The sequence below is a fragment of the Gopherus evgoodei genome, chromosome 14, assembly GCF_007399415.2.
Source record: "Gopherus evgoodei ecotype Sinaloan lineage chromosome 14, rGopEvg1_v1.p, whole genome shotgun sequence".
Taxonomy (NCBI): Eukaryota; Metazoa; Chordata; order Testudines; family Testudinidae; genus Gopherus; species Gopherus evgoodei.
Window position 1 is genome coordinate 33,118,778 of NC_044335.1, and position 24,330 is coordinate 33,143,107.

Consider the following 24,330-nt stretch of genomic DNA (forward strand, 5'->3'; position numbering starts at 1 on the left):
GCCTGTAACCAGTCCTAGAATAAGCTATATACTGATATATTTACTAGGAAAAAGAAACGAGTTTTTTACCAGGTGAAAGCAGGTAAACATAGATACAAAAATGAGTTCCAATCTTAAGTTCCAAAAGGTAATAAAAGCTTCTATAATCAGCGCTATATGTTCCTTAGGGCTAACCCAGGCTAAGCAGCTGGGGATCCTTTGCTTATGCCTTGAAAACTCTGTCCCCCAGAGTTCAAGCAGCATAGAGATCTCAGGTTCCTTTTGTTTGGCATTTTTATCTCCTTCCTGCAATGTGCTGTGAGCTGCAAACTCAATTCAGTTGATGGGAGGAGTCCACTTGCCTGGCTCATCTTCATGGGGAGAAGCACAACAACAACAAAATCTTCAGTCTTCTTTTTGCAGTATCCCACAACTGTCCATCTGGTATGGATGGCCCCTTGCTTTTGGGAAGGGAGAAACACTTGATAGAGGTCAGCCCTTCATACTAGTCAGTGGATCTCTGCTGTTTGGTCATTTACACAGTCACAGAGACTCACAAGACAAACTGCTCAAATATCACTATCCAATCTGGGATATGATGGTAAAGGTGAGATTGGTGCAGGCAGCTACGCATGAGCATTCAATAACGTCTGAGCATTAAACACATTCTTATGACTCTTATTATTCACCACAGCTGCAGGAACTGTTTATAATAGGTAGTGTTAGGCAACTGAACCACGAGTGCCATTGCAATAGTAGGGAGGGACAATAGCTCCCTGACTCCTGCCTCTCGGGGAGGTGCTGTACCCACGCTAGCAGGAGAAACTCTCCTGTTGGCATCAGCAACATCGTCACTGAGTGCTACTGCAATGCAGCCATGTCCCTGCAGTATTGTAAAGTGTTGACAAGCCCTGAGTCCCTTCAAGGAAGGGCTTTTAGCTCTGCTCTCTAGGGCCCCAGCAACATTCACTGGACCATGGCTCCTGTACTATTCTGCAAGCAGCCCAGCCTCACCTCTTGCTCCCCTTGTCTCCTCCCTGCAGGCAGGATTCCTGCTCTGGCTCCCCAGTCCCTGCTGCCTATCTCCATGGAGCAATGCAGGGAGCATACATGGGTGTCTAGTTAAGATCCCTTGTGCGAGGAGCTAAAGAGAAAGTGGCAGCTACAGGCAAGTCCAAGCAGGGCAGGGAGACAAAAATAAATGTCAGGCACCTGGCTGCAGGAAAACCGTGAATTCCATGGCCAGATTACTTGGCCACAGAATCAGAGTCACCGGGGCCCTGACTGAGACAAATGGGGCAGTTCACACCTTTCAGAGTTACTGTTTCAGGCTGTCTGCAGACTCAGGCATGCCACACTACATCAGTCATACTCAGGGTTAACTACGTTCATTTTAAAAAGGTGGAAACTCAGGTTTTGGAGCCCAGCTCTGCACAAGTGGTAAGTTCTGCAGCAAATTTGATGACTATGGTCTTGTGCAGTACAGGGCCCCAACCACACCAACACTTACAAAAAGAAAGCTAAGTGCTGAGCCTGCAGTTCCTGCTGGGAGTAGTTCCTGGATCAGAGTAAGTGGCAGTCCTAGTAGCAAGTGTTTGCAGGTTGAACGCTCTAGTTTGAGCCTACTGACAGCTTTCATCTCAATATATTCTGTCCCAGGGGAAGCTCTGTGACAGACTTACAATATCCTGTAATATCCTGATGGAATGAAGCTAAGCTTTACTGAGTTAACCCCAATTCCATATGGTTTAACTTAACACCTTTGGGCACAGTATGAAAAATGCAGTTGTGGCTGTGTTGTTGTGGCAGTGTGTACCCCTTCTCTAGCAGGGACGGGGGATACTAATGTACCTCCTCCATTCCCAGCCCTTTGAAGTCACCCCTTGGGGAGAGCTGCATATGTTTGTGCAGAATGGATTCTCCAGAGCCCATCAGACAAAGAAAAGTCTCTAGCATAAAAGCTTGGGGTTTAACCTGTCTCAGGGCCTTCTCCCTACTCCAGCAAATGGGCAGGACCCCTGGACCCTGGAGGGCCCCAGTCCTTAGGGGAGAGTTGGAAGGACTTGGCCTACTGAAGCCTCATATGACTGGGTGCTTGTTCTGAGCTGACGCTCTGATGACCTTGTAACCACAAGGATGCTCCTAGGGTGCGGTATTAAAAGCCTGCACTTGCCAGAGCCCAGGAGGGAGTTGGGGTAACTCTGGTGAGCTTATTAGCATGCGGGTAGGTTCTTTTGTTCCGTTTTCTCGGTAATGCTTTGTACCTTAGGAATATACTTGGCCTGCTTAGGAAGAGTTTGGTGGTAACGTCTATCTGTAGCAATTGCACTGTTCTCTGTCTCTAAAGAGCAGGGCTGACTCCAGGCACCAGCGAAGGAAGCAGGTACTTGGGGCGGCCAATGGGAAGGGGCGGCACACCTGGGTCTTCAGTGGCAATTCGGCAGCGGGTCCTTCAGTCCCTCTCGGAGCTGAGGAATGAAGCGGCGCGGTAGAGCTGCCACCGAGATGCCGCCGATCGCGGCTTTTTTTTTTCTCCTTTGTCGCTTGGGGCAGCAAAAAAGCCTGAGCCGGCCCTGCTGAAGCGAAAGCAAACAGGTGTCCTTGGGCAACCGGCTGTGCTGTGACTGTGCTGTGACACAGTGAAGACAGGGAGCTGTGAAGCCTGGGAATACTCTGGTCAGAGGGGAGAGAGCTGCAGGTCTCCACCCAAAGAGCAATGGCTGGGGAGCTACCAGCCTGAGAGCGGGTGCCCTTGCTGAACCACATAGGGGAAATCCAGGTGCAGCCGCCTTGAACCACAATCTCTATGGTGGCAGCATTGGTGGGATCTCTTAACAGTGTCAAGTGCATAAATGCCAACAGCAGCAAAAGCAAGTTACTTAGACAGGAGAGGCACAGAGAAAAAAGCCTCAGTAGCCTTTCTGGGGAAAGGAACAGTGAAAAGGGAGATGGGGAAAATGAATTACGAACAACTGAAGAAAAATCTATTGTTGAGCTATGCAGAGAAAGGGAGATTAGCCCTGAAGATAGAACAAAATCATACTTAATTGATTTGCTGTATTCTAATGACCAGTCAAGGAATGATGGTCCACGTTCACAGAGAACCTCCAGTCGACTGACAGAGGGCCCAGCAGACAGGGAGAATTTTGGAGCCAACACCCTGGAGAGAAGCAGGGAAGAGGCTGACAGTCAGCTACTGTGTTCCATCCAGACCAAGGCCACCACTGCAAGAGGAGTGCTGGACACAACAGCTAGAGCAGGAGAAGCTTCAGCTGGAGAGGGACAGAGTGCATCTGGAAACCCAGAAGCTTGCAGACCTAGAGCAAGAGAGAGCAGTCTGGGAACCCCAGCAGTGCCAGTAAGACCAAATACCAGTGCCAGTAACAGCACTAGAAGAGAGAAAAGGACAGGGAGCATCAATATCAGATCAAGATGGAGAAACTGTGGCAGCAGAACCATTGTCCAGTAGGTGGAGGCAGACACCATGGACTTGTGCCCGTGGGTGGCATAGACTCCAAATGACTTCCTCGCTATATGAATTAAATAAGCTTGAACAGGGGGACATGGTAAGAGACCTGGCTCCACTGCTTTCTGAGCAAAGGCCCTGGACATCTTTACCCTTATGGGAAGACTGTAAAGATTATGATAATTGAAAACAAGCTTTGTGGCTGAAGTTTAAACTGACCCCTGAAGCATATTGGAGAAGGTTTCAGGCAGTTCAAAAGAAAGAGAACATAACCTATATTGACGCGTCAGCTCAATGGGGAACTGGTTGGAGGGTTACCACAGTCCATGAGGCCTCTGAGTTAATGGGTATAGAACAGCGATTCTTAAAGTTTGGGCCATGCCTCCCAAGGGAGGCATGGGAATGTGTAAAGGGAGGTGTAAGCTCTCTGTATGTATGTGTGTGTGTTTTTCCGAATGCTTTCCTGAAGTTGGCAAAGACCAATGTAATCAATGGACCAGGAACCCATCAGCTTAAGCCGAATCCCACAGATATGCTGGCTTCAAAAGAAGAGGAAAACCTTATAGTCCGGTCAAGTGACAAGGAACTGCAGCACAAATGTTCACAAATGCCAGATGCAGACTTTTGGTTATCGGTGGGATCTGAGTTTCGTGAGTTAGCACATGGGGGGGTCTTAAAGCCACCTAACTATGCAAGTCAGCATTAACTGCAGTTCCAAGTATTGCTCCTGGCTTTCTGTTGAAGATGACTTACATCTTTTCCCTCCTACATAGCAACCCCAAAATCCATTACTTTGTATAGTGAGGAAACAAACACTCTCCTCCCACTGATAAGATAGGACTGGTGGATATTATACTGGATTAATACACCATTGTTTGGTGTCATATTTCCAAAAATGTGTGCAAAGCTTTGTTTTTGCTGCTTCCGTTTGTACTATTTTTTAACTTAAAATTAATACTTCTGAACCTCATACTGATCTATAATTGATCAAATCCTTACTTTTTTATTCATTTTTGGTGGTAACTTGTATCTGTAGCAATTGCACTGTTCTCTGTCTCTGAGGAGAAAGCAAACAGGTGTCCTAGGGCAGCTAGTCTGTGTTGGGAAAGGCAATTAACTAGGCAGCGGAATACCCAGAGTGACTCTCCTTACAGCGGGATTGAGCTGACCTGCCCTGAACTGAGACAGGCTCCTCTGCCAGGATTTGATTTTTCCAAGTCCACTGGCGAAGTTAAGCCAGTCTCCTTTCTCGCAAGTATTTAAAAGTCTGAGCTGGGCCTTCAAACAGTCGTGAGATTTAAAAACATAAACAGGTTCTTTCACTTTGCCTTCTGCTTTTGAGCCTGTAGGCTGCACTCAGGTCATGTTGCCATGCTTTTCTCCACAACAAAGAGGACTAGAAACTTCCTTTTTTAATGGAAGTTGATGGTCTCACCTATTCACATGACTCGAGGAGCTGGGGCTTTAAGAAAACTACCAAAGATTGGAAGAGACACGAGAACTGCAGCGCTGTGTGTGTAATGGATTGTATGGGGCTAAGTGCTTCGGGCTACATTCATAAGGGGGACCTGGGCATTGCAACGCCAACTCCTAGGCACTCGGCCACCTTGTGCATTCCTCAGCACCAGTTAGGTACCCCACTCCCCATGCCATGCCTGGAGAAGCGAGGAGCCTAACAAAAGGTTGCTCAGGTGCCAGCGTGTTGAGCAGGGAGACACTTGGGCCAGCCAGTGGGAAATGCCAAGGAGCGGCAAAAGGAATTAGGCCTTTGCTCACAAAAAATGACAGAGGTGGTGCTGTGCCCAGACCACTCATCTGGGATGGGGGAGCTCTGGGTTCAAATCCTCACTCCAGATCAGGCAGATTTGAACCTGGGTCTCCTACACCCCAGGGAGTGCCCTACCACCAGGAAATTGGGTACTAGGGTAGGAAGGCTCTGAGTATGCCTATTGGATTGGGCCCCAAGGACAGCTACATAGAGAATGTCTCATTTGACACTCCTGCTAGGGCTAGGTATGAGCAAGGGTGGCGAGCTGCTCAGCACTGTCATCAGGACATGGGCAGTTTTGCACATGCTTGTTGGAATGTAGGGAATATATGTAGCAGCTGAGCAGGGGTTTTGAGAATGCCAGTGGTGCCTGCATGTTGGATGTGGGCCCCTAAAGAGCAAGTAGGCATTGAAATCCCCTTGTGAATGTAGCCCTTTGGGGCAGGGGCTGGCTCTTATTATGTCTTTATACAGCATCTAGCGCAATCAGGCTCTGATCATGGTTGTAGACTCCAGATTCTTCTGAAATACCAATGATACAGAGCCTGATCCTCCTCACCTGTGTAACTGTGTCAACTCCTGAATTACACTGCTCACAATCTGCTCCCTCCTGAGAACAAACTTGTAAGGGTCAGAGTTTTAAGGTTTTAATTGCATTTTGAGTTAAACTTTGGTTGTGGTTTGGTGTTATTGGGGTATCTGATATATTCAGAGAGTAGAATAGATGGTGAAACGACTTAATCTCCTTTCCTTGCAGTGTTTGTTTTGTTTCAAAAATCCTGTGCATAGTGATAACTGAAAGCGAATGAGGTTTCCTGTCTGGGAATTAGAGCTGGCATGTAACCTCTCTAGTTATGGTTGGCTAAATGTATCCATTTTAGAGGCCCTTGTTTAGTTGCTAACAACTTGGTCAAGTTTCATCTTTCAGGCTGGAATTTTCCAGCTCTGGTTTCTGTCTGAGGGCTTTTTTCTCTTTCAAATATGAGGAGAATTGTTTTTTTGAGAATTAAGAAAATGAAAAGTAGCCAACATTTTTGCCCATATCAAACTCTCTTTCTCTATCTGAACTGCTCTGGAAGCTCTGTGTTTGGAGTGAGACAGACATATGCGTTACAGAAGGCTGGTGAAAATCCCCTTGGATTTGGTTGTGGGAGAATATTTTCCACCCTGCCCTTTGCCCATGCACACTGGCTTATCCCTCACAACCTCTGAGCTACCCACACAATGTGAGGAACCAGCAAGGGAGTCTCAGCCCCTGTTCCACATGCCTGAGAGTGCGTGGGATGAGACAGGGCTCCTCTTGACACCTCCACACCCTGCCTGCTCCAGGTGGGGTGGAGGTGGCTGAGTTTGTCCTCCAGCTGCAGAATCAGAGCCCAAGGGAAAAGATGGCAATGAACAGAATTTGTAAGACAAGTGCTTCCCCGGGGAGCCATTGTCCAGTACGAGAGCGCTGAGGGGGATCCTCTTGCAGGCTGCCAAGTGGGTGAGACCCGCTGCCTGGCTTTGTGCTGGGGGCACTCACAACGCAGGCTTCAGGGTCTCTCTCCTTTCTTTCCAGTTGCAGAGCTTGTCTCACAACATTAACTTTTCCCTGGACTCGCTGGTAAAGAGAGACTTAAAAGAGCTCAAAGGGGTGAGTAGATGCTGAGCGGGCCTGTCAGGATGGGCCCTGGGAGAGGGGCTGCACCAGCTGAAGGATGTTCCCTGCTCTCCCCCCCTGCGTTTCACTAGCAGCAGGCAGTAGCAGTGCTAAGAGCTGGGTTCTGAGCTCTGTGGGAGCAGCTGGGCCCAGCAGTACTCCTGAGCCCTCCAGAAAACTCCATCTCTGTCTCCAGGGCCACCTGCCGCTCTCCATCCTGCCCCAGCCTCTGAGAAGGATGCAGGAATAGAGGTGATTGACAACAGGGCAATGTCCCCACCCACCTCTTCACTCCTCCCCCTTCTCTGACCCAATTTGCCTACAGCTCTTTGGCTGAACCAAGGGGTGTCATAGGAGTCCCCCGGGAACAAAAGAACCTGTTTACCCCCAAATACTTAATAGCTTCCCATTACATCACTGCATGAGCACCCCCTATGGCCTCCCAATCAGTTCCCTCACCTTCCTGCACTGATTGTGCATGGCCTCCCGGAAAGCCCTTCCCCCGGCGACTGTATCCCTATTGGCCTCCCGGAAAGCCCTTCCCCCGGCGACTGTGTCCCTATGGCCTCCCAGTGAGCCCCCGGGCGAGTGCATGTCCCCAGGGCCTCCCAGGGAGACCCTGTTGAGTGCGTGTTCCAGGGTTGCCATTCCTCCTGGTTTTGCTGGCAGTCTCCCAGAATCAGGCTCTATCTCCCAGAGGATACTGAAGCCAAAATGGGAGATTTTAGTCCAGCAGCGCAGCAAGGCTAAGGCAGGCTCCCTGCCTGCCCTGGCCCCATGCTGCTCCCCAAAGGGGCCAGCACATCCCTGCAGGCCCTGGGAGGGGGGAAGGGAGTCTCTCTGCACTGCCCCCATTCTGAGCGCTGAATTCGTAGCTCTCATTGGCTGGGAACTGCGGGGGTGGTGCCTGCAGTCAAGGGCAGCGCATGGAAATGCCAGCCACTTTCAGGAGTGGCATGGGGCCAGGGCAGGCAGGGAGCCTGCCTTAGCCCTGCTGCACTGCTGTCCGGGAGCCGCCCGTGATAAGCGTTGCCCAGCCAGAACCTGCACACGTCATCCCCTCCTGCACCCCAACCCCCTGCCGCAGCCCTGAGCCCCGTCCAGCACCCAAACTCCCTCCCAGAGCCAACACTCCTCACCACGTCCCACACGCCAACCCCCTGCCCCAGCCCTGAGTCCCTCCCAGATCCTGCACCCCAAACCCCTTCCTGCACCCCAACCCCCTGCCCCAGCCGACTGACACTGAGTGACGGTGGGGGAGAGTGAGCGATAGAGGCAGGGTGGGATAAAGAGCAGGGCATGACCTTGCAGAAGGGGCAGTTCAGGGCCAGGGCATAGGTGTTTGGGTTTCTGTGACAGTTGGCAACTTTAGTGTCCCCATGCCCCCCAGGAAGCCCTCAAGTGAGTGCATGTCCCCCATGATCTCCGATCGAGCCCCCAGGTGAGCGTGTGTCCCCCATGATCTCCCATTGAGCCCCCAGGCGAGTGGGTGTTCCCTATGGCCTCCTGGGGCACCTCCAGCTGAGTGCATGTCCCCTGTGGCCTGCCAGGGGCACCCCCAGGCGAATGTGTGTCCCCCATGATCTCCCATCGAGCTCCCAGGCAACTGCATGTCCCCCCATGATCTCCCATCGAGCCCCAAGTGAGTGTGTTTCCCTCATGGCCTGCCAGGAGCACCCCCAGGCAAGTGTGTGTCCCCCATGATCTCCCATCGAGCCCCCAGGTGAGTGCGTTTCCCTCATGGCCTGCCAGGAACACCCCCAGGCGAGTGTGTGTCCCCCATGATCTCCCATCGAGCTCCCAGGTGACTGCATGTCCCCCCATGATCTCCCATCGAGCCCCAAGTGAATGCGTTTCCCTCATGGCCTGCCAGGAGCACCCCCAGGCAAGTGTGTGTCCCCCATGATCTCCCATCGAGCTCCCAGCGGAGTGCGTGTCCCCCCATGATCTCCCATTGAGCCCCCAAGTGAGTGTGTTTCCCTCATGGCCTGCCAGGAGCACCCCCAGGCAAGTGTGTGTCCCCCATGATCTCCCATCGAGCCCCCAGGTGAGTGCGTTTCCCTCATGGCCTGTCAGGAACACCCCCAGGCGAGTGTGTCTCCTGTGGTCTGCCAGGGAGCCCCCAGGCGAGTGTGTGTCCCCTGTGATGTGCCAGGGAGCTCCCAGGCATGTGCATGGCCCATGGTCTCTCAGCGAGCCCCTCTGTGAGTCCATGGCACCCATGGTCTCTCAGTGAGCCCCCCTGTGAGTGCATGGCACACATGGTCTCTCAGTGGGGCATCCCTGGGCGAGTATGCACCTCCTGTGATCTCCCAGCAGGGTCTCCCCTGGGGTGAGCATGCACCTCCCATGGCCTCCCAGGAACCCCCTGCACGCTCACCAGTCAAATCATGCCCTTTGTGGCCTTCCCCAGGCAAATGTACACCCGCTGTGACCTCTCAGTGGGGCCTCTTTGGTACAGCCTTTGGCCTCCTCACCCCCCCCCCCCGGTGTTTCCTGCCCACCCCCTGTGGTCTCTAACATGTGCTCTCCCAGGGAGCTCACCCCACTATGTGTTTGTGTGTCCACATGGTGGCTATGGGTGTGTCTGGGTGTGCATGGCTCTCTTAGCTTCATAGATTCCAAAGCCAGAAGGGCCCATTGTGATCATCTAGTCTGATTTCCTGTATAACACAGGCCAGGGAACCTCCCTGAATCAATTCCTCTTTGAAGTAGAACTGAACTTTTAGAAAAACATCCAATTTTGGTTGAAAAATTGCCAGAGGTGGAGAATCCACCTTGACCCTTGGTATATGTGTGTAAGTGTGTGTTGCTTTCAGGTGTGCTGCTCTGTATTGATATCTGTGTTTGCATGTGCCCATTATTAGATGAAGATGGTAAAATTGTTAACGATGCAGAAGAGGTAAAAGTGTTCAATAAATATTTTTGTTCTGGGTTTGGAAAGAAGCAGGATGATGTGCTTGTGTCACATGAGGATGAAGAAATCTCTTCCAAGTCCATTAGTAACTGAGGAGGATGTTAGCAGCAGCAGCTAGGGATAAATATTGCCCCCAAAAGGCCTAAAAGTGTTGACTGAGGAGCTCTCTGGCTCACTGATGTTAATTTTTAATAAGTCTTGTGTATATAAACACCTTCTCTGACAGGGGCCGTGACTGAATTTTGTTCAGGCTCCCAGATCTTGATACACCTCTGGGAATCCCGAGCACAGAGGCTGAGATTGCCCTCACAGCAATCCCAGGGGGAGGCCAGGAAGAGGCATTTGTGAGGATCTGGGACAGAATGTTAATAGCTGAGGGGAGGGATAGCTCAGTGGTTTGAGCATTGGCTTGCAAAACCCAGGGCTGTGAGTTCAATCTGCAAGGGAGCCATTTAGGGAACTGGGATAAAAATCTGTCTGGGGATTGGTCCTGCTTTGAGCGGGGTTGGGCTAGGTGGCCTCCTGAGGTCCCTTCCAATGCTGATATTCTATGATTCTAGCTGTGGGATACTGGGACAGCTAAGCAACATTGTGGCCCAGGACTCCGCTGGGAAACTAGGCACTGGTAGTAGGTTTCAAAACTCAGCAGGGAAACTGAGGCATAGCTGAAAGGTGATGTGTCAGAGCTCCCCTGGAATGAGGGTGATTCTGGATAGTAAAGAGTGCTGCCAAATAATGATGCTTGGCAGAATGTGGGAAAAACCCTAGAGAGGTGTGAAGCAAACACTGGGTGGAGTCTTGAGGTTAAGGAGGGAGAAAGTTGCCCCTTAATCTGTGGTTTCATATTGGTCAGTGGAGGTGTAATTAGACCTGAGAGGGATGGAAGAAGCAAACACACTTCACCTCACCTCAAGGGAATGGGGGCGGGAATTGGGAACTGACTTATAATGTTGTCATGAAACTGTGTTTTGATGTGGTGATTGGAACTGTTTATCTATTTATTGACTGATTGTATGAAGTTTAAATTAATAAGTAGTAAAGCAGATGTGCTGTCAAAATGGGAGGGTGGGCAGAACATCCTTGGAGTACTTGTCATGTACCTCTGCTATGTTCTCTTTTGAAAGGGGGAGAAAAGTGATGATTTGAGGGCGCTGCCCTGTTGTTGACAGCCCTGCCAGGGTATGAGGGAGGTTCCAGATGTCAGCCCCGCACCCAGCTGAGTGCAACAGGCGATGTAAGTAACGCAGTGTCTGTGTGGACACTGTCACCCTAACTACATCGACCTAAATGCTGTGCCTTTCATGGAGGTGGAGTTAAGTGGATGTAGTGGGTGATTTACATCAGTGGGAGCACCACTGCAGTGTGGATGATGCCTTACGTTGACCTAACTCTGTAGCGTAGACCGGTCCTAAGTATAAAGAGCATAGAGTTGATATATTGAATAAAATGTGTGTGTGCACGTGCATGTGTTGACTGCTTCACAACTGCTGTCTGCTCCTGAAAGAGTTGAAGTGTAAAGCAGAAGCTTCCTGCTGTTGGGTGGAGTTCTGGCAGAGGGGTGTCTGAGTACAGGGGAGTCTGAAGGGTCAGTACTGCACCCAGAGGAGCTACATGGCTGGACAGCAAGTTCCAACAGTTGGGGGTTGCCAGCTAGAAAGTCTGTGGCCTGAGAGTGTGCTTAGGGACCCTGAGATTTGGGCAGTGTCCAGGCGCCATTCAGGCTCCAGGAGCTTGAAATCCCCTGGAAACCCACAGCACAGCTTGGATTCCCTCACAGCAATCCTAGTGGGCAGCCAGGAAGGGGTGCTAGCTAGGATCTGTGACACCTTCCTGGGGAGAAAATACCAGGTATTACAGGGCTCTTTAACCTAGGGAAGAAAGGCAGAACAAGAACCAACAGCTACACGCTGAAGCCAAACAAATTAAAATGAGAAATGAGGCCAAATTTGTAACCATGAGAGTGATTAACCATTGGAACAAACTCCTAAGGGAAGAGGTGGATTCTCCAGACTGGCTGCATTTCTGGAACATTCTTTAACCAAACACGAATTACTCGACTCAATGCAGAGGTAATGGGATGAAACTGAATATCCCGTGCTAGCCAGGAGGTCAGCTTAGATGATCCAATGGTCCTGTCTGGCTATAAAATCTACGTGCCTGTGTATCCTTGTGTGCACATGTGTGTGACAATATGTCTGTGTGGCTCTGGGTCTGTGTATACACACGTGTGGGTCTGTGTGTGTGTGTGTGTGTTTGGGGGGTGTTCCTGTTTTAGCTTTCGTGCACACTGCATGAGCAATAGGGGAACTCACTCTCAGCGATATGCAGAGTGAGATGACACAGATTCTCCAGCTGGTGAGTGCGACAGTTTCACTCCAGCAGCATGGAGGCGAGGGGGAGGGGGTAGCAGTGGAGAGCACTCTGGTGTCCCCTGCACAGCTTCCAGCCCCTGCAGGTTCAGAATGACACGTCCATAGGATACCATTACATGGGACACACAGACCAAGCTGACTTACTAGCTGGGCAGCTGACATGGCCTTAACAAACAGGCTAGAGTGCACATTTGGGCCCTTACTAGGCAGGCTAGCAATGTGCGTAGAAAGCTCTGCCATGCCAGGGGTAAGGAACAGGGGGTGTATTGCACAGGACGATTGTCACTAAGCACTTACCCATCTCTTACCAGGACTTCAAAAAGCCTTTTGACAAAGCCTGGAAAGACTATGAGAATAAACTGTAAGTTGACCTGCCCCGTGTCCTGTTTACTCAGGCTCCCCGGAAGCTGATTCTAATAAAGCCTGGCCAGAGGGAGCCTTTCAGGGTGTTTTTTCCCTTTCTTCAAGCACAAAGATTGAGAAGGAGAAGCGGGAGCTGGCGAAGCAGCACGGGCTGGTGCGGAGCGAGGTGGTGGGAGGGGAGATCGCAGAGGAGATGGAGAAGGAGCGCAGGATGTTCCAGTTAAACATGTGTGAGGTAAGGGGGGGTGGGAGGGAGCAGTGGCATCACATGCACCTAGAGCAATGACCCTTTCCACTGAGCAGCACTGGCCTCTTCTCCGCAGCTCCCACCTGCTATGAACTTGGAAGTCACAGCCACGGGAGGAAAGGTGCAAAGTGGCTCGGGGGTGGGGAGGGGAAACTCTTGAAAAGGAAGACCCCTAATTTTCACATTGTTGTGGGGTTTTTTTAACTCCAATTGAATGTTTTTGTGGGGGTTGTATCAAGGCCTCTTCCATTGCCCACCAGCCTAGCTCCCGGTGGCTGCTTTTCAGCTTCTTGCGCAGCACAAAGATGTTTCTAGTGTTCATTTTTGACCAGATGCCTTGTTTCCTGTAGTCTGACACCTTGTTGAATTTACAGAAATTACAGCTGTGCCCATCCCCTCTGCCTTCCCCATGGGCAGCGGGTAGAAGAGGCTAGGGGATGCTAAGCCTCCCCAAATAGGTGGGTGCCACCAGCCCATGTCTTTGGAGCCCTGCCACCAAACAGGTGCCATCATCTCACCCATGTTCTGCCCCAAGGCCCCGTTGTGCTCATCCTCTTCCCCCGTGGCCCTGCCTGTAGCTCATGCCTCTCCACCTGCTGAGTGGTGGGCAGGTAGGGGGGTGGAGAGGTGCGAGCAGTTGGTGGGGATCTTGGGGGAGGGGGCAAAGAAGCACAAGGAGTGGGAGGGGGCAGAGAGGGATGGAGTGGCCTCGGGGGAGGGGGCCAAGCCTCGAGGCAGAGTAGGGGGCAGGGCCACGGTCTGGACACCAGTGCCCCCCCCCACTTCTTGGGAGCTTCCAGCGCTCACGCCCAGCCTCCCAAATGTGGGAATCATGTGCTGCCCATGCCCAGACCATGTGCTGTGTCCCACCCTTCACTGACTACAAAGTCCTTGCTATTCCTGACCTCCAACAGCTGCTTTGTCTGACTCATGTGCTCCTCAGACCTTGTCAGCTTTGCCCAGCACCTCATTAAACACCCCCAGGCCTCTAGTCCTTTCTGAGCAGCAGCCAGGTTCCACTGCGGCTACCACCTGTCCCTGCTACCATGCTCCCTGCTGCCTCATAAATGTAACCCCCTCCTTGTTAAATGCTCTCCTCCTCCCCCACTGAGTCCTTGGAGTCCCCCGTCTGGCTGACGCTGCATGGGGAACTGGAAGCATCCAGAGAAAGCCCCCATGGGGCCCTGGGTATAGCCTTTGTCCTAGCCATCTAAATGTAGCATGGAGGGGTCAGGGAGCATGCTCGGTGCAATGGAACATTCAGTGAATTTACAATCAAGTAGAGAAGTTCCTCTCATGGATCAGTAACTGGTTAAAAATAGGAAACAAAGGATAGGAATAAATGGTCAGTTTTCAAAATGGAGAGAGGTAAATAGTGGTGTCCCCCAAGGATCTGTGCTGGGAATAAATGGTCAGTTTTCAGAATGGAGAGGGGTAAACAGTGAGGTGACAAAATTTGTAGATGATACAAAACTACCCAGGATTGTTAATTTCAAAGCAGACTGTAAGAGTTACAAAGGGATCTCACAAAACTGGGTGACTGGGCAACAAAATTGCACATGAAATTCAGTATTGATAAATGCAAAGTAATGCACATTGGAAAACATAATCTCAACCATTCACACAAAATGATGAGGTCTAAATTAGCTGTTGCCACTCAAGAAAGAGATCTTGGAGTCACTGTGGATAGTTCTCTGAAAACGTCTGCTCAATGACAGTCAAAAAAGCTAACAGATGTTAGAAACCATGAGGAAAGGGATAGATAAGAAAACAGAACATATGCCACGATATGAATCTATGGTACACGCACACCTTGAAGACTGCTCCCTGGCCCCACCATTCCGGCACCATTGGCTGGTGCACAGCTGGGACTACTGCTCACCCAGCACTCCTGGACCAGAACTATGCAGAGAACCCCGGGCAGGGTACCAAGGATCATGTGGTGTCCCCACTCCCTTGAGAAAGAAAGAAATCCCAGGGAGGAGATCCCAGCCCCAAGGTCAGAGAAACTCCATCAGCAGGAACAGGCACAAGGCATGGCCTCTCTGGGTCCCAAGGTTGCCAATATTCTAACTGCAGAAAACAAAATACCCTTGCCCCACCCCTTCTCCGAGGCCCCACCGCTTCTCTGAACCCCGTCCAGCTCACTCCATCCCTCCTCCCTCCGTCGCTTGCGCTTCCCCCACCCTCACTCATTTTGGGGGCAGGAGGTTGGGGTGAGGGCTCCAGGATGGGGCTGGGGATGAGGGGTTTAGGGTGGAGGAGGGGACTGTGGGCTGGGGCTGAGGGGTTCTGGGAGTGGGAGAGGTGAGGGTTCTGGCTGGGTGTGTGGGCTCTGGGGTGGAGCCAGGAATGAGGGATTTGGGGTGAAGGAGGGGGCTCCAGGCTGGTCAGGGGGTTGGGGTATGGGAGGGGGTATGGACTCTGGGCTGGGGCCAGAAAGGAGGGGTTCAGGGTGTGGGGGGAGGCTACAGGCTGGGGCAGGAGGTTGGGGTATGGGAAGGGGTGTGGGATGCAGACTTTGGGAGGGAGTTTGGATGGGGGAGGGATCTTAGGGCTAGGGCAGGGGGTGTGGGGTGCAGGAGGGTGTTTGGGTGTGGGAGGGGGCTCAGAGCTGGAGCAGGGGGTTGGAGCATGGGAGGGTGTTTGGGTGTGGGAGGGGTCTCAGTGCTGTAGCAGGGGGTTGGGGTGCAAGAGGGGGCGCAGGTTCCGGGCATCACTTACCTCAGGTGGCTCCCGGGAAGCAGCTGGCATGTTCCTCCAGCTCAGGTGCGGCCAGGTGGCTCTGTATGCCACCCCTGCCAGCAAGCGCCACCCCCACAGCTCCCATTGGCTGTGGGTCCTGGCCAATGGGAGCTGCGGAGCTGGCGCTTGGGGGCCCAAGCTGGCGGGACATGCAGGCTGCTTCCTGGGAGCTGCGCTGCAGAGCAGAGCAAGGAGCCTGCCAGCCCTGCTGTGCTGCCAATCAGACTTTTAATGTCCTGGTCAGCGGTACTGACCAGAGCCACCAGGATCCCTTTTCAACCTGGTGTTCTGGTACAAAAACAGACGTCTGGCAACCCTACTGGGGCCCTAAGGCCTGGGCTACTAGCAGGGTGGTTCAAACTAAGATACACAGCATAGCTGAAGTCGAAGTATCTTAGTTTGGCTTACCTGGCCGTCCTCACGGTGGCGAGTCGACCGCTGAGGCTCCCACATCGACTCTGCTTACTCCTCCTGCCGAGGTGGAGTACAGGCATCGATTCGGGGATCGATTTATCACATCTAGACGAGATGCGATAAATCAATCCCCGATATATCAAACACGACCCGCCAATCCAGCGGGTAGTATAGACGTACCCTCAGACACTGATGATGTCTCAAGACCAGGGCCGGTGCTACCATTAAGGCGAACTAGGCGGTTGCCTAGGGCACCAAGATTTGGGGGTACCAAAAAGCGGTGCCTCCAATTTTTTTTTTACAGCGGTTCCTCCCAGGGCATGTGTCGCTGCTCCACTTCTCCCACCTCCCAGGCTTGCGGCGCCAAACAGCTGTTTGGCGCCACAAGCCTGGGAGGAGAATTAGAGCAGGGGTGACATGCTCGGGGAGGACACGGAGCAGAGGTGAGCTGGGGTGGGGAGGTGCTGCATGGCTCCCCAGGGGGGAACTGCTGTGGGGGGGCACCTCAGGACAGGGGGGAACTGCTGCGGGGGGGACCTGCCGGGGGGGCGGAGGAGGGGGCGGGGAGCTGCCGCAGAGCTGGGGGTGGGGGTACAAGGTGGAAGTTTCGCCTAGGGCACAAAACTTCCTTGCACCGGCCCTGCCCAGGACCCCAGATGGCTATCTGCAGCATTGCTATGAGCACTCTTTTCCTGTGCTGATTTGACTGCCTGCCCCAGCTCCCTCCTACCCCCTCCTCATTCAGTCTGACTCCCATCACACAGTCTGACTCCCAAGTGGCCCCCAGGCTCCTTTCCTTCTCTCCCTCCCCCTGCTTTTTTCTCCCTCCCTTCCTCTCCCCTATAATACTTGTAAGAGAAACAGCAATAAACTAAGCCAACCCTTTCTCCCCTTCTCCCACAAAAAAAATTGAAAAAGAAAAGACCTGAACTGAAAAAACCCATCACCCAGAAGGGAAGAGAAACCCCAGCTCCGCCATGCTGTCTGCTGCCCAGCACTCCGCTCCTGTCTTCTAACCATGCCCCTCCTGGGGTGGGTCTGTCTCTCTTCCTGGTCTCATTTCAAGTGTTGGGATTCCTGTGTGAGCGCTGGGTGGAGGTGGTGACCTGTGCAATACTGGAGGTCAGACTTGATGATCTGGGTGGTTCCTTCTGGCCTTAAACTCAGTGACTCTCTTTTTTTGTGTGGGCTGGATGCTCCTCATGGCTGGGCCTGTCTCCTGCTGCCACTGCACATCATAAGAAATACAATGCATTAAAAAGCTTGGAAAGTTGGTCAGTATTGTTAAAATTACTTAGCTGTCATTGACCTCATCCCTGGAAACACCTTTTCTGCTGAAACTTTCCAAAATTATTGAGCCTGAGGCATATATTCAGCATGAATAAATTCAGCCCAACTTGTTCAAGTTTGGCATCATTATAAGCAACTAAACCCGGGATGTGTTAGGTAACTTCCATACAGTAGTTGCTACCATTAGAAAGGAGCAAGCTTGTATCCCTGCTGGACTGGGTGGGATTCAAATCAGCCAGCCAGAGGCAAACCGGTCTGTAGCAACACCCTCAATCATCCATTCCCTCATAAGAGTGACGGAGAGACGGAGGGGGAGTCTGCTTTCTGGAAAGATGAGTTTATTAACTCACGTTCCAGCCACTTCGGAGCTCATACAGGCCGGGTCTCCCTTCTCTGCACACAGGCAAAATCTCCCACGCACTCCTAATCTCAAACACACTGTCAGCCACACTCTCTTCTTAAAGGGCCAGCTCCCATTAGCCAAATGCATGCAACAGTAAAATAAACTAGCACAGCATTCACTTCTAATTACAAGGTTCTGCAATGTAAAGTCATTCCAGTAGTTACTTCAGAGTCCTTCTGCTAATTGTTATACATACATATTTAAGCCTTCAACACAGACCACTTCCGCATTAACTACCGGACTAACTGGGGCCTGTATGTTGTTTTCTATGCTGGACTGTCCGATAGGGAGCCACAACACACACACAGGCAGTGGGTTACACAAATATTTGTGAGACAGTGGAACATTGGGCATCAGGATTCCTGGTTTCTATTTCTGGCTCTGAAAATAGATTGTGGTGTAGTGGTTACAGACTGGGTAGCTAAATGTAACACCACCTGTTTGGGGCATCTCTGGGGTTTGAACCCAAGATCTGTGGATGTAAACACCTGAGTCACTGACACCAGAACTTAAGAACCAGACCTGTCCAGTACAGAAGTGTTGCGGAGTCATAACATTCTATATGTGCTCTAGCTTCTAGAGAGTAACCGAGCCACAGTGTGTTAGCGTGGGATACACAAGAGCCGAGTTTGACATGCATATTCTGAGGTGTGTGGCAAAGTAAGTGAGACTTGGCCTTCTAGTATGAGCCCTGGGTTAGCATTAAATGACTTCGCTCCTGTTCAGTGAATCTGTGTGAAAGCTTGACTCACAATAAGAGCTGTGAAGAGCGCAGAAGTGTTAATAGGAGCTAGTGGAATAGCTGGGGCTAATCTCCAGGCTTACAGATCCGTGCACCATCTACTAAGCTACACAACACGGTGTTAGGCAGTCTTTGCTGGTCTCTGGCTCACTTCCCAGGAAGTCTATAGCTAGCACAAAATGGCAGGACTGCAGTAGTGGGAGCCAAAATCATGTTATTCACAAGTCATGGCAACACAAAGGGTGATAAGTAAACAATGCAGAACCCAGCAGGTAACAAGAACCAACTCCTGGGTGTGTTTTCCCCTCAGTATCTGATCAAAGTGAATGAGATTCAAACCAAGAAAGGAGTGGACTTGCTGCAGAACCACATCAAGCATTGCAATGCTCAGTTCAAGTAAGAGTGATCGGTCGTCTTTATTCTCTGTCCTCCCTGTCTTTGCCGGGTCCCCAGTTTAACTGAGGAGACCTAGGCATTGATTTATTTTGCAGTGAACAAATATCCTGCAGACACCCTCCACCGGTGTGGTAACATGCTCAGCTTCCTCTCCCTCTGGAGATGATGTAGCCGTAGGGCTTTACGGTTGTGTCTGTCTTGCAAGTTACAGGAAGTGGTACTTGCGTTTGACAGTACAATACAAGGCAGTTACAGTGCTGGCTTCTCACTCCTCCGTTTGTTCTCGCTGGTTATTATGGGAATCTGGGGGTCCTGATAATGATAAGGTGTTTGAGGTCAAAGGGTTAATAATGACACAGCAAAGCAAAGGCCTAAGGACTGCAATGCACAGCGGCATGTTGATCACATGTAGCACTGCCAATGCTAGGAGCTTTAGTTCAAACCATTCTCACATTCGCTTCTCCTGTTAGTTTTTTTCAGGAATGTTTAAGGGCAACCGAGACACTTAAGCAGTTTATAGAGAAGCTCACCCCTGAGCTACAGAGCGTAAGTATGCATCATAACACCAGCTCACCAGGGACCAAGGCAAGAGGGGGCATGGGCCCTGCAGGAAGAATGTCTACCCCCTAAAGTCTCTTATTACCCCTAAGGAGGCTTCCCATATGTCCAGCTTTTCTGGGTCATGACCTCGGTTTTGGTCTGCCAATCTCTGTTTGGGTAGATTTTTAAAATATTAGTAATTGTCCAGGATTTCTCACCCTCACGCCCACGTGGGGGGCTGACAGCTGGGGCTGCAGCCTCCCCACCAAATACCCCAACCCCTTTCCCCCTCCCTCTCCCCCCAGCACCCCCTCTTCCACTCTCCAACAATATCCTCTTTTTGGGAACCTGAAATACGTTAGTCCTACCCCTAAGGAAGTAGAGAAGGTTTAAAGGCTAAGTGGAAATTTCCCAGGGCTTGATAGCTAGGATAAGTACATACAGCTCATGAAAAGATTTGAGGATGCTACTCCATGGTCCTATCATCTTTTTAAAGCACTGCTTTTGTTGTATCTCTCTGATGAGGATGAGGTTGCAATCCTCATTTGGGTGGAGTATTGATCTTTAGTGCTGAGCCCTCAGTAACACTGCAGGTAACTTTGGGGCCTTCCTTACATGTTTCCCTCCCAGTAATTTTGAATTTAATAGATATACAGCTGGCTGGTTTTAATATTTTGCACGGAGACTGACCTCACCAGCCCAAGGTGGGTTCTCCAGAATCGGCTCAGTGCCAGTTCTTTTAACACTCTTGGTCTCTTTACATTTGTAGCACATTAATACAAACAACATTTTAAATAACCCTCCAATACATTGTCTCAATACAATCTATTCACAATCAGTAACTTGAGGAATGGAGAACAAGGCATAATACACAACACTTGCAGTGTCCCTTAATGCTATAAACACACAAACTCTTCAGCTATGCGTCTGCCCTACAGGCATGTTGAAAATTAACTCTCGTTTTCTGGCAAACTGAACTTTTGATCCTGTTGACTGCTTTCATTACTGACTCATCTCATATTGAGCTTCAGACTTCTGAATAGTCAATGCCTGGTTCAGAAACATAAACAGCTGTTGTAATGATGACCCGTCCTGAGCAAACATTCTTTATATAATGCAGCCAAACCATAGCCACTATGCACCCACCAGGCTCCATTTGTCCTGGCTGAAGAGCACTGAGGAAACACTGCTGTTCCCTCCACCTGCAGATAGCTCTGTCCAAACTGCTCTGGAGGAGATGGGGTTTTGGAGAAGCTTGTATTACAATAGCACATGCCCTGTGCCATGGTGCTGCACGGGGTGGGACAACCTCAGCCTGGCCTGTGTTTTCAACATGGTGCTTCCCACAGGAATGGGAACTCATTTGTTATGTAGTGTGGGAGAGAAATGCCTGTCTTGCCTAAGAGAATGAGTGGGATGTACAGACAGAAGCAAAGTACAGTCCAGCTCCCCTACTTGAGTGAATCACTGTGGTGTGATGCCTTTCAGATGAAGGTCAGGCAGGACGAGGAGAAACAGCAGCTGTGCTCCCTCCGAGATCACCTGAAAACAGCATTACAACTGGAGCAGAAAGAGGTAAAGTGTGTCCCCCTTCCTAGCTGCTGCCATTACGGCTGCCTGGAGGAGTATTCATGGGGAGCAACCAATCAGAGCAGTCACTCCGGTCCAATACTGTGCGTTGCACAGCATCCCTGGAGCCCATGCAGGGAACAATGTATGTGCAGGGTGGCAAGTCCATCTCGTTCCTGGCTATGAGATGAGCCCTGTGAGGTGGGCTCTGCCCCCCCACCCCCCCCAGGAAGCTATGGGCCAAAGGGAAGCAGCTTTCCTAGCTCAAATCCAGAGGGGCCAAGGGGATGGTGAGGCCTCTGCTCTATCCATGGCACAGCAGAGTTCTCCTTTGGGGGCTGTGGGTTGGATGTTGTGAGTGAATTTCATGTGCTTGGAAGGTGCTGGAGTTGCAGCCCTGGGGACTGGAGCCCACTCTTCCCAAAGCAGCTGTGGAATGGGAAGTGGAGGGCATGTCTCCCTCACCCCTCCTGCTGTCCCGGCAACATGCATCTCCTGTTCCACACAGACCCAGCTGCTGGAGATGCCTGGTTGTCCCAGGGGAGTAGGCTGAGGCTGAGGTGTTGTCGTGGTTTCTCCCTGTTGAGCTTGCTGACTGCCTCCCTCTCCGAGGCAGCCCGTCCTGACAGCCTCACCCAGGGCAGCCCATCCTGATGGCCTCACCTGCAGCCCTGGCAGTGCCCCCTTTGCAGGCTCCCTGGGGATTGTGCACATGCCAACGGGCAGCACAGTCTGGGGCATGCAGCATCCCCAGGCTGGGCCATGCCAGACTGCCCTAGCTGTGTGGAGTGGGGACTCCAGAGAGAGGGGATGAGCCCAGAGGGAGCAGCAGGATCCCCTGCCAGAGGCTGTGGGAAGACAAGGAGATGAGGGGGCCCAGGGAGATTGGAATTGGGGGAGGAGCCCTCCAACACCCCTCTGGTAAGACTCTCACCTACTCCCTTTAGCATTAAGCACCCCCCTAATGACAGGAGCTCCAAACCTGACCACTCGCGTACCCAGCATGCTAGCAGCCTCCCCAGGGCTTACTCTGTCACTGGCCTCTCTGCTGCTGCTGCCGCAAGGGGCCTGTTCCAGTGGTGTCTGCATGATGTGGCCATGTCCCCTCCCAGACACCCCACAGCCACGGAGAGTGGCTAGGCAGAAATGGCTTCCATCACTACTGCCCTGCAGTGTTTGAACCAGGGCTGGGCTCCCTCTCCCTTTCTGTGCCCAGCTTGGGAAGGGGGCAGTGCTGTGGAGCAGACTGAGCGATTTGTGGCTTTTTGTACCACTCGGTTCGGTCTGTGATTGCTCCCTGTGCAGGGCACTGCTCTCTGAGTTTGGTTCTTGCGACATTCGCTGCACTCTGTATTAACATCACATCTCCTCCCTGGATGGGACCTTTCTAAGATGCCAGTCTGGAATATCCTGGTCAGGAGGAGTCACCCTAGGAAGAGATGTGCATGGGCTAACAGCTATCTCTTTCTGTCTACAAGGACTCTGCTAACAAGCAGCTACGGTACAACATGCACCAGCTGCAGGGGAACAAGCAGTATGGGACCGAGAAATCAGGGAACCTCTTTAAGAAAAGTGATGGGTAAGTGCAGATCTCACTAGTCTGTAGCGTAGACATTAAGGATCTCCAGTGCAGCCCCGCAGCCCCCCCAGCTGAGTTACTAGGCTGTTCTAGATACTGTTTCCCTCACAATGAGTTCATTTTGGATCAGATGGGAACAATGCTGTGTGCAGTGAAAATTATGGGCAGCAGCATAAACAAAGGGGAATGAGAAATAACATGGGGGGAGGTTCTAGTGACAATCTGCATGGGGGCTGGGCTTAGGGATGGCAGTACCGTGTTCCCAGGAGCATTCACTGCAGACTCCCAAGCTGAACCTCCTTTGGTTTTTTCTACCAGTTCCAAGTCTTTCCAGGTCCCTTTCCTATCCTCCCCATGCTCAGTGGCATGACACTCTGCCCGGGTTAGCCTCCCCTGCGCACTTCACTAATGTCGCTCCCCCGCAACATTAAGGAAGATATTAAATGATGGAACAGTGATCTTCCTGCACAGATCTCAAAACCATTCACAGGAGCTCAGTACCATGATCCCTCTGTGACAGAGACAGGGCCGGCTCCAGGCACCAGCCGAGCAAGCTGGTGCTTGGGGCGGCAGATTCCAAGGGGCGGCTTCCCACCCAATCCTTTTTTTTTTTTTTGCGCTTCACTGCTTCCGCTGCCCCTGCAGGTTGTAGGGGGCAGCAGCGCGGACAAAGGGAGCTGCTGGGAGTGGTGCCAGGTCTGCAGCAAGCCCGGCACAGGAGCCCGCGTCCTTCCCTGCCTGCCCACCAGAGCGGCGCGGAGCCCTCCCAGCAGGTGGCGTGGCTGGAGGGGCCGCATGGCGAGTGCCCCGCTTAAGGAAGCCCTGGTGCCCCCTTCTCTCTCCCCCCCTCACTAGCTGGGGTGTGCACACTGCTGCCCGGGGTCTGCAGCGCTGGGAGTCCCCCTGCACCCGCCGCTGCTCCGGCCGGCAGGTTTGTTTCACACCCCACCCCATTCGTTGCTCTCACCGGCCAGCAGGTTTCCCACCCCTCCCTTCGCTGCTCTGGCCGGCAGGTTTGTTTCACGCCCCCCCCCCCCGTTGCTCCAACCGGTCGGTAGGTTTGTTTCATCTCCCCCCACGTCGCTCCGACCGGTCGGCAGGTTTCCTGCCCCCCCCTTTGCTGTTTTGGCTCGCTGACAGGTTTGTTCCCCCCCTTTGCTGCTCCGGCCCCTGCGCACATTTTTTTTATTTGTTTGTTTGGTTGGTTTTTGCACTTGGGGCGGCAAAAAAGCCAGAGCCGGCCCTGGACTGAGAGGCTAGGGAGACACAGGGCAGTGAAGGGGCCACAGCTGGTGGATGGCAGAACCAGGAATAGAAGCCAAGTCTCCTGTGCCACTGCCTTATACACAATGGGAGGGAACACAGGGCAGCTGGGATGCTAAGAGACATGTAAGATGATGGTGTCCCAGATCAGGGCTGGCTGCACCTGTCCCCATCTTGGGTCTCTCTGAATGCATCTCCTCCAGATCTGAGGCCTCTAGCTTTCACTTCTGTGAGTGGAGTCCTGTGATTTCCCCCACTCAGACCGGGTCCTTGATTTCCAACCACATTTGACTGGAGTAGGAACCTGTGTTTCTTCCCTTGGGGAGCTGTGATGAATAGAGTGACCCAAACTGTTCCTGTTGTCTACTGTGAACAGCAGTAACAGCTTAATGAGAGAAAAGGATTTTAAAACAACAGTAGGCCTACACACGACTCCTGCTATGATAGAGGCCTTTTTCTTCTTCAAGTGATGGCCCCTATATGGATTCCAAAGGTGTGTGCACATGTGCATCATGTGCCAGAGCGGGAGTCTGTAGCAGAGTCTGTTGACCCAGATGTGCATCATGCATTGTCAAGGTTATAAGAAGTTGTGTGCATCGACTCCACTCCAATTCCCTCTTACCACCACATGGGCA

The 24,330-nt window shown here is 51.8% G+C and overlaps 1 protein-coding gene across 1 annotated transcript in view; it reads left to right on the top strand.

Moving 5' to 3' along the window:
• The window catches only part of LOC115635096 (arf-GAP with SH3 domain, ANK repeat and PH domain-containing protein 2-like), a 103,432-nt gene that overhangs the window by 19,012 nt on the left and 60,090 nt on the right, over positions 1–24,330 (top strand). Inside the window, exons 4-10 of the mRNA XM_030533380.1 lie at positions 6,775–6,849; positions 12,456–12,505; positions 12,613–12,742; positions 18,659–18,744; positions 19,215–19,290; positions 20,773–20,859; positions 22,332–22,432. Of these exons, the coding sequence (XP_030389240.1) occupies positions 6,775–6,849; positions 12,456–12,505; positions 12,613–12,742; positions 18,659–18,744; positions 19,215–19,290; positions 20,773–20,859; positions 22,332–22,432 (605 nt within the window). The remainder of the gene's footprint in view (positions 1–6,774; positions 6,850–12,455; positions 12,506–12,612; positions 12,743–18,658; positions 18,745–19,214; positions 19,291–20,772; positions 20,860–22,331; positions 22,433–24,330) is intronic.